This window comes from Atractosteus spatula, chromosome 6, assembly GCF_055471065.1.
Source record: "Atractosteus spatula isolate fAtrSpa1 chromosome 6, fAtrSpa1.hap1, whole genome shotgun sequence".
NCBI classification, from domain to species: Eukaryota; Metazoa; Chordata; class Actinopteri; order Semionotiformes; family Lepisosteidae; genus Atractosteus; species Atractosteus spatula.
Genome location: NC_142711.1, coordinates 49,121,345 through 49,131,389, shown reverse-complemented (window position 1 = coordinate 49,131,389; position 10,045 = coordinate 49,121,345). Strand labels below are relative to the sequence as shown.

General features: G+C 37.2%; 1 protein-coding gene across 1 annotated transcript; it reads left to right on the top strand.

Annotated features, from left to right (window-relative positions):
- The first annotated feature begins 651 nt into the window (after positions 1 to 651).
- cyb5a (cytochrome b5 type A (microsomal)) lies at positions 652 to 9,694 on the top strand. The gene is made up of 5 exons (XM_088918412.1): positions 652 to 876; positions 3,714 to 3,842; positions 5,680 to 5,709; positions 6,728 to 6,762; positions 7,872 to 9,694. The coding sequence occupies exons 1-5, from the start codon at positions 745 to 747 to the stop codon at positions 7,951 to 7,953; spliced, it is 408 nt and encodes a 135-aa protein (XP_088774538.1). The 5' UTR covers positions 652 to 744; the 3' UTR covers positions 7,954 to 9,694.
- The last annotated feature ends 351 nt before the right edge of the window (positions 9,695 to 10,045 follow it).

Here is a 10,045-nt window from a genome sequence, read left to right as displayed (position 1 = left end):
TGTAAAAATGGGTTTGTAAAAGTTGTTACATCTATATATACTATAATACAATATAATAAATACATATATACTATAATACAATATAATAAATAACAGTAATTTATGCAAATCAGCAGCAGCAGCAACAAGATCTAGACGTTGAAATGCAGTGTGTAAATAATTGAAAAAGGGAGTTTTTTTATGTTGCTTGCAAGGTTTACATAGTTAATGGTCAATTGTTTCGGAAAAAAAAGTCCTTTTGTTAAGAAATAATTTAAAGATTGTTTAACATAATTTAAACCTTGTATGCATATAAACATTTTTCTTCTTTTGAAGTATTACAGACATATTAAGTACTGTATATTTTTCTTGGGAGATATTGATTTCAAAGAAGGAAAACCTGCAGGTAGTTTTTTGCCTGCGGGGAAACTTCACAACGGGGGCGGAATCGTTTCGTGACAACAGCCTTATTTGCGTGCAAATAACACTAAACACCTCCTTCCCCCTTCCCAGTGGAACCGTGTGTACTCTACGCTGGTCACGGGCGAGCCCCTGAAACGCGTGTCAGCGGGCGTAGAGGCAGGTCTGGGAGCCAATCAACGTCAGCTGGACAGTTGTTGGCCAATCGTGGGACGAAGCGAAGACGCCGTGGGCGGGACTCCAGGGCGCCTCTAGGAAGTTCAGTGCGAGCGCGGAGACGGTGCAGCATTGCTGACCGGCTGCGGTCGAGGCGAGTGTGGCAAGGTATTAAACCTTTAAATAAAAATGGAAGGAAAGGAAAACGGGAAAGAAGTGAAATACTTTCGTCTGGAAGAAGTGGAGCAACATAATTCTTCCAAGAGCACTTGGATTATTCTACATCACAAAATTTACGATGTCACTAAATTTCTGGAAGAGGTGAGGAGATTAATAATAAAGTTTTTTTTTTATGAATCAGGAGCGGTTTAAAAGCAGTGGCTTCTCAGAATCACAATCCTATGCATGCATAGGGTAACACAAGAAAAGGTATTCTGCACATCAGTGTAACAACTTGGACATGAACTTCAACTTGTGCATCCTTTCAATTGATTATATGGTCTTACTTTATTGACTCAGATGGGAAATTAGTCGAAAATAGATTTCGAAGTCTGTGGTTGAGCTTGTGTTTAAATTGACTGTGAGTGCTGCAAACTGCAATGCAGATCCTTGAACTAAAGTGATTTTGGTTTGAAAAGTCACTCTTTTTTCGCGTTCCCAGTTATTGAATGTTGTAACTTGGGACAGTACACTAATGTCTGGTTGCTTCTACAACTCCGAATCTGTTCGGCTTGATATTTTTATGAAAACTATGTAGAATTTAGTTTTAGTCCTGTGAACTATTTCAGATATCGATGAAAAACTCCCTAAAACAGTTTTATGTAAAAGCAGATCCTTTGTTAAAATGCGAAATTAATCCGTGAATGTTTAAATAGTAAAAACGAAAAGAGACCCCCTACTTTTACGATTTAGTTCGGGCAGTTTAATGTGCTTCATTCTACTTTTAAAACCTGCGATTTTGGTGTATTCGGACTCGCGTCTCTTATTCAGTTTGAACAAATCTTAAAACCCCTGAAATAATTTAATAGAGTGCTTTGCTAAATGGCAGTTAAGATCAATGATTAATGATTAATAAGGGGACTTTAACAAAGCAAATTGAATTCTCCTTTGGTACAGTTTTCTGAACTTTGCACTATGAAGTGGGCCAGGTGTTAAATACCGACTCGCCGCAAAAGAGCCTTTTCATTTGCGCTAGAAATACTACGCACCCTGATAAAGAAGCGACAGACGTCTGAGTGTAAACTTGTGAATGAACGTGAAATAGTCACGAGACGATAGGAGCTATCTTTACGAGACACGTTTCACTGGCTAGCTCTACATTTTCAATTTCCTTTCCCTTTTTCTAATTTTATTACACTCGCTTTTTTAGGCTACGACATTCTCCCGACGATGTGCAGTAAGAGAGAAGATCTTTCATGAAATACTGTGTTCTTAACATTTGTTTTGAAGAAGATCAATTTCCTTCGAGTTAACAGGTTGGCGAATTTGTTTTGTGTGGTTCGAAAAGGTTCACGTTACTTGGGACCCTCAGTTGATCAACACCATAGTCTGCTTGGAAGAATTGTTATATAGCGAAGTGGCTCACCGCGGTGTCAGATATTGTCATCTAGTTTTGGTCAGTGAATTTAGAGGCCGCTGATATTAGGACTTAGAACATCATCAACTAGGATTTCGAGTTCATGAACTCTAAGCCAGCCTCCTGACGTCACACAGCGGTAGGATGAGGGGATGAGACAGAAAATGGCCACCATCTGTTATTCTGCACGCCTTAACAGGTCAATATTATAATTTAAATACATCAGTTATCAAAAACTTATTAAATTAAATTTCCTTTTTTTATTCTTGCTAGCTCTTGAGCTCTCTTAAAGAATATGGGATAATTTTGACATAATGTGCTGTGGGAAATGATTCAAACTGAATGTATTTAGTATGTTGTTTCATTTCAGTGTGTCCAGCTGGTTTCTTGAATGCCAGATTCAAAACATGAACTTTAAATAGCAAGTGAAGAAAGTAGTTAAAAAGGTTTTAATTTATTTATCACAATACTTTAATAATTAACTTACTTGGTGTCTATTCTGTAGTGTACTTTAAAGCTACTTGTTGATAAGTTAGTTGAGAATAGAATGTTCTGTTTTTTTATAAAAAGGAACAGCTTTTTATTTAAGCCACTGGCAGCCAAAGATACTGCTCTGAGGCTTTGGTCTGGTGTTTTATTTAACCAGTGTAATGCAGAAGGTACTGAATTTACCTCTTTTGAATGACCATGGAATTATACTAATTCAATTAAATGTGTTGGTGGGGTTATGTTTTTTTGTTATGTTTTTTTGTCTTCTGACATCTGAGATGAATTCCATGCAGCATCTTCTATTACCTGGTGTTTGTTAGTGCAGTTGTATGCCAATGTTCTGCATAACCCCTTGCCTTTATTGGAATATGGCCAAGTACACAAGAGATAACTCTTAACCCACAATCTTAAAGTGCTGACTGCTAGTGCCACTTGCTTTTGCTCACAGTGACTCTGGACAGTCAACTCCCTAGGGACTCAACCAATAATAGCACCTGTTCAGGAGGTAGAAGTTAGCCCTCCCCTAATCCAGCTGAAAGATTGTCTGATCGTTTTATTACCATTGTCCTTCTATTAATGAAAGAGGGTTTCCTACCTTTAAAGTAATTTCCTCTGGTCTTTCAAGAGATTATAGTGGCATTGTATAAAAACCCTTACAGGGTATTATATATTGCAGAACCCTGTAATAATAAAAATAAGCATCTTGTGAAATTCTTTATTCCCTACCTAAAGCATTTGGAGCAGCAATTTCAGCCTTCTGCAGGAGCGTGTGATTAAGGTTTTGAAAGATGTTCAGATCCACACTGCTGACTGTATGTTCTCTGTCATGTGCTCTTTAGCATGTAACTGCAGTCTCTGTATCTTGCCTGTTGTAATGGTGTAGGGGTGCATTCACCATTTAAGACATGGGGTGTTATAAAAACATTGGATCAATGTATGTTCTCCTTTTCACCACCTGGTTCTGAGAAGCGATTCTGAGGTGGTTTAGTCAGTGACTTCTGCCAAGGCCGTGATTTTACAGAGACATGCCCCTTTCAGATTTTCAGTCTTTTTTTTTCCAGAGCTTTTTCAGAGTTTTTTTTCCCCCCTCTAGCACCCAGGTGGTGAAGAAGTTCTGCGGGAGCAGGCAGGGGGCAACGCCACAGAGAGCTTTGAAGACATAGGCCATTCTTCGGACGCCAGAGCTATCGCCAGCACATACGTCATTGGCGAACTCCATCCCGTAAGGATCCTGTTTCACAGTCAAGCGCACAGTTCTTCTTGACAAGGCGCTGCAGTATGGTCAACGTGTTCTTCCAGACCTGCAGCACCCATCGCTCAGAGGCTTAAGATCTGCCTGTGGGCTACTTTATTCAAATAAATTACATGTGTAATTAGACCTTCTGTAGCCTGGCATTCATTCGTAACTCAGGGGCCCATAATATCCTAAGTATGATCAGATAATGCGTACCACTGTATTCTAAATATACTGAAACTTGACAAAAAGACAAGACAAGACTTTTTACTTGTAACAACAGCAAAATTGCAAAAGTTATTATCGGGAAAATCTTTCTTAACATACATATCTTAAGCCAATTCGTTATGCTTATTCACCTTTGTCATCAACATAATGTCCGTGGTAAAATTCACAGGTAAATAGCTTGTCAGGTGATCATTGGAAGTAATACACGCTGTACAGGGCATACTTGCATCAGCGTCCCATTCCTTTCCGAGAGACTGGCCAAACATGGGCCTCTTCACTAATCTTTGAGCCCTAGATGCCCCTCTTTGACCCATCACATCCCACGATGTTCAATGTTCGAGTAGGGCAAATTGAGCCAATGTGACACTTCTTCAAAAAGCTGTTGTGTGATACCTCAGCAGGGGCTGCAAGTGAGGCGAAAGGACTGCAAAGCGGTCAAGAGCAGTGGGTTGTGCAGAGTAAACAGGTCTACTCAGAACATCATCACACTTCTGCTTCACCAGTGATTAGTGTACAACTAGTATATTAAGTCTGTTGCGTTTTCAGGTGTCAATAAGAAATATCTACAGAAAACCTTGGTTCTTTATTTTTCTTTCTTGATTTGTCACCAGGCGTAACATTCAACAAGTTAGATCACCTCATCTTAATGCTCTAGTAACGTAATGTGATGAAAATGAAGATGAAGTGTGCAAGTAAATGTAGTAATTATAGTTATACCATATAGGAGTTAGAACTGGAAACAGTGTACATGAATTAAAACAAATACAATAATTGCAATAGCATATATTGAAATAGAGACAAGTTTGTCTTAAAGTTTAAAAGACCTGTATAAATGGGTGAGTTTTGAGGGTGGTGAAAGCATGTTTAGTCCATTAACATAAGATAAGATCACTTTATTGGCCATATACAATTTCTTGTATTAGGAATTTGTCTTTTCACATACCCCAACTTGCTCTCCATGAGACGCAGGCAGGGAGAAAGAAGCTTGGGGTCAGAGCGCAGGGTCAGCCATTTATACAGCGCCCCTGGAGCAGTTGGGGTTAAGGGCCTTGCTCAGGGCCCAACGGAGTAGGATTCCTCTGCCGGCCGCGGGATTTGAACCAGCAACCTTCCAGCCACAGGCGCAGAGCCTTAGCCACAGTTCCACCACTCCTCCCCATTTTTTTTAAGATAAGATCGGAACATGTCCTCCTCTGTCGTTTGTATTCAGTACAAGGTGTAATCACCTGTTCATACCTGCTGTACCTATTTGATGCATGTCTTTTCAGGTAGAAACCAAACATTAATTTGTAGCAGTTGTATTATTAAGGTGCTAGAGAAAGACTTGTCAATTATGTTGTATGGAGTAGTGTAGGATGTGATGTAAAATTCATTGCAGCTTAGTAAATACAGGTTTTTTAGGGAAGGCAGTGACCTTCGTGCCAATCGCTAGTTTCATAAGGTTTGTTTAGAATATATGCACTGCTGAGCCTGATAAAAATCTCCTGGTTTTTGCCAGTCTCTGAAGGTAATCAGTAATGGAAGAGACCAAATAGGAAGTTAAAGCAGTGTGGTTCTCTTGCAGTAATCTTGGCTGTTTTGTTTTTGTTGTTTGTAGGATGACAGACATAAAATTGAAAGGCCAACGGTAAGTGAACTAAAACTAAGAATTTAAACCGTTTTTTTAATAACATTTTGAGGTTGATGTATGGGGACTTATCAGTATAAATTCAGAGAGGCCAGAAATAGAGTAAAAACTTTTATGGGGAAAGGTCTGTTTTTAGATTTGCACTATAAAATTGTTGATATTTTTGTTAACAAATTGAAAATCAGGTTGTTCTCTGGGAAAAATGACTAATTCTTATAGTTACACACACAAATAAGAGCACTGTGTCTATTCCTGTATGATCATTAATATCTCCTTTATTGCGTCTATTGCTTTGGATCCCCAAAGATTTCAAAGCACTGCCCCTGTAGGAGGGGACCTATTTATTCCCTTATTTAATTACTGTTACTGAGCTTTTCAATATTATGTGGATATCCAGAATCACAATCACTTGACTCGGGAAACAGGCATCCTGATTTATTGGCATTCCTGGGCAAGAAAAAAGGTCCTTTCACACACGCATCTCATGCTGTAACAATACTATTTTAAAACATTGAGATTTGTTTTTTATCGGATAAGGAGGAGGTGGTATTTATTGCGGAAAATGTGAAAAGCCAGTAATGACTGTTATTCCTCTATTAGGAAACTTCAGTCCCTTCAAGGGGAAACAATAGTAATGGTTATTTCAGGTCTGAGGCAGAAAGTCTGTGATTTTTTTTTAAAGTCTGCGTGCACTCTGGACACTCATGGAGAGTCACGGCTCTGCACACTTCAATCACAGATTAGATAAGTGTACAGTACCTTCACCTTTTCAGTATTGTGTTTTGCTGAAGATTACCCACTGATAAAGATAAATAAAACTAGAGTAGGTAAGAGTTCATTTCCTTTTATTTTACTTTGTTAAATGTATTGATATCTTCTAAATTATTTTAAAATACTTCATTATCTTCCAGCTTTAATTGAGCACTGTTTTAAGTTAGCACCGAAATAAATAAACAGTATCTTCCCCCTTTTAAGCCAGAACAGTGTTAAACAATCTTTACGTTTTGTTCTTTTTCAGGAAACGTTTGTCACTACACTGAATGATAACTCAAGGTATTCTCATTTCATGTTTTTTTATCGTATTTTAATTTTTATGAAAAATCTGATACATCAGGCAACAAGGTTTGAAAACAGTGTTAATGAATACAAAATTGGACTTGCGTTGAGTTTCTCATTTTTTTTTATGGTACCACAGACTAAGACTGATATAAGATGATAAGACTAAGACCTAAAAGGTTGCGACACCTCTTACTGGAGTTAATTTTAAGTTGATGTGGGTGGTCACCAGGTAGTTTAGAGTGGTGTCTGTATTTGATAGATGGGTTAATGGGCTAAACAGATGTTCTGATTACAATAAAAGGTGAATGCAGTACCAGGGTAATCATGCATTTTATAATTGAATTATAACACATTTCCCTAGTTCAGTGCCACTTAAACATGCAGGCCACATTGAAAGATTTTCTCTTTGTATAACTGGTTCGAAAACATTCTTTTGTGGATGCACTTTGGTGGTGGTGGAGGGGAGTCCCCATTACCTGTAAACCGCTTTGAGTGGAGTGTCCAGAAAAGTGCTATATAAGTGTAAGGAATTATTATTCTTTTACAGTGTATTGTACAGTCACCACAAATTCTCCAGTATTGACTGACACTCTTATAAAGCTGTTGAGCAGCACAGGAAAATCTGCAAAATCTGAATATATACATTTATAAATGCTTTACAATAATGCTTAGGAATTAAATTATTGAATATCTTTTTGTAATTTTTACTTTAAAAGAAATGAATATATATAATAGTCTAAAAAGATATAGCATGAAGGTTTAGGAGTCAGTGGTATATGTTCTCTGTAAGTGGAAGGTTTTTATTTATTTTACTCATAGTTCTGTAAAATAAATACATAACGTGGAATGAAGTTCTGCATTTTTTTATTTCTTCTTGTTACCATAACGGAGAAATGAAACAATTGTTCTAAAGACCTTAGTAGCACCGTTTGATTGAGCACATGAAAAGGGAATAATCATAGATTACATTTGTGCCTTTCTTAATTGTGCTTTTGTATTACTCGGCTCTCTTGGGACCAAACGTTTTTGAACGGATACATTTTCTAGGAATAATAGACCAATAACAAGTTCATGTTATTAATCTTTCCTTTGTTTCCTTTTAGTTGGTGGACAAACTGGGTGATTCCTGCAATTGCTGCTGCCTTTGTCACGGTGATGTACCGTTTGTATGTAGCTGAGGAATAAAATTAACAAATGTGATTGCTCACACATAACCACTAGTTTTGATTGCTGTAGTAATGTGAATGAATGGTGGAAAATCACCCGTTTGCTTCAACATTAACAAGTGCCTTTGATTCCGTTGTTTTGATCAGCAATGCACTGTATATGAAGGCATTTGTTTTCATTAAACCAGAGTTTTACAGCCTTGGTTCTGGTGAGCTCAGATACCGTTACAGATTTTTGCTACAGCTGAGGTAATTTACTGAACTGAGCCCTTTGTTGAACTTGGAATTTGATAAGGACTATTTTATTGTTTTCTGCCCTGAACTGTTAATGATTTAAAGTTTGTTATTAAATTTTATAGCTATTTTCAGTTACTTTTAGCAGCTGAAGCTGATGTCTAATGAATCAAATTCTTAGTTCATTTAAAGGTTTAAGGTGTAATTGAGGATTCAGTCTTATTTAGAATGAAAATCAGCAGACACTGGGGTCACCGGCGTCAGGTTTGGGAAACCCTGTTCTGGAGATATAAATGTTTATGTACACAGCCACACACAAAAGTATTGTTACGCCGTTCAGAGCTCACTAACTGTAATCTACCAAGTCTGCACCCGCTGGGCAAAAGATTGACTTTAAAGTAGTGAATGGTAAATTGAGATTGCTAGTAAGATAATACATACTAGTATTTTAGCAGAAGAGGGACTTAATGTGCTAAAGTAAAAGGGAGAGGAAAAAGATGGCTACCAGTATTGTTGGCTACCACTGGTCTCCAGTATTGCTGAATTGCTGTTGCTGAATGAGTGGTTTGATACTCAACTTAATACTCCTGGCCTCAATTGATCTTTTTGTTGTGTTCCATTTGTAATTCTGTAGCAAACATAGTGAACACATTTTATAAACAATGTAAAACATGCAAAAGAAATGTTTAAATCCACGAAGTTAACAAATGGCAAAGTATAATTCGGCCCAGTAATAAAACTGAAAGCTCTCAAAATGGTGAAAGCCAGCACCACATTGCTGACACAGAAGAAAAACAGCATTCCTCAATTATTTTTTACCATTTTCTGCTGAAAAAGTACAATGAATAAACATCAGATGGAGGATGCCAAATATTTGCAATCCCAATCCCATGTGCCGCTCTCCCTGCTGTGCTCTTTTAGGTTCAATTTCAAGTTGAAAATAAGAGAATAAGCAGCCCAGAACTGGATTGTGCATTAGCTCAGCCACAGATACAGACTCAGCAGAACAGAATTCACCCGTTATCTGTACTGTTATTTACAATGATGAATTATTGCAAACAAGCAAGTGTAATTTAACACATATATTAAGGGTATTAATAACTTTGGATGTGACTGTGTGTAAATAAATAATGAACTATTCATTTACCTACCTATGCACATATACAATATACATACATAGAAGTAGGTAGATGGATAGGTCATAACTTAACAAAGATTGTTTTAAATTCACACTGTATTAAATGTACAAGATATAATATGTGAACGTTCTAGTTTCTCCTCAGCAGTGTAATCCACATGAATTGTTCAGTGCATGTGAAGAATGTAATCAGATTGTGACATTGCCATGCTACTGAGCTACTTGTTAAATCATGTCTTGCTTAACCCTTAACCGCAGTACAGTTTGTAGCATAAAAAAGATACTAACAATTGAAAAGGCAGGCTATCTCTTTTTTTAAGAATATAATTCTATTTGTAAAATAAATTTTCATACACATTAAGAAATGCAATAAACTGTATGTACAGTACTTGGTGCTTTTATTTTGCCATTTTATTTTAAACTATTTTTTAATAACAAGCTTATCCACCTGCAACCTGCCACAATCAGGGTCTCTGCATCTCCTTACTTGACTTGGGAGAGTAATACAGGGAACAGCGTGCATCACAAAATCAAAGTATAAAAGCAGAAAGGCTTACGTTTTGTGGTGGGGTGATGTAAGATGGAGTCCCGAGAAACACAAATTGAGTAGAACACATTTATTTCTCTGAATTTACTGTAGTGAACAGGTTTAACAAGACATGCCTAAGACATGTAAGTTGAAAAATAGATGGGGAACCTTAAATATTTACATGTATCTTTTGCCTTCTCCATTGTAATA

Coding starts and splice junctions, on each gene's coding strand:
- cyb5a (XM_088918412.1), top strand. CDS start 745: ATGGAAGGAAAGGAAAACGGGAAAGAAGTGAAATACTTTCGTCTGGAA. Junction 3,843..5,679: donor TCATTGGCGAACTCCATCCC/GTAAGGATCCTG, acceptor TGTTGTTTGTAG/GATGACAGACATAAAATTGA. Junction 6,763..7,871: donor ACACTGAATGATAACTCAAG/GTATTCTCATTT, acceptor GTTTCCTTTTAG/TTGGTGGACAAACTGGGTGA.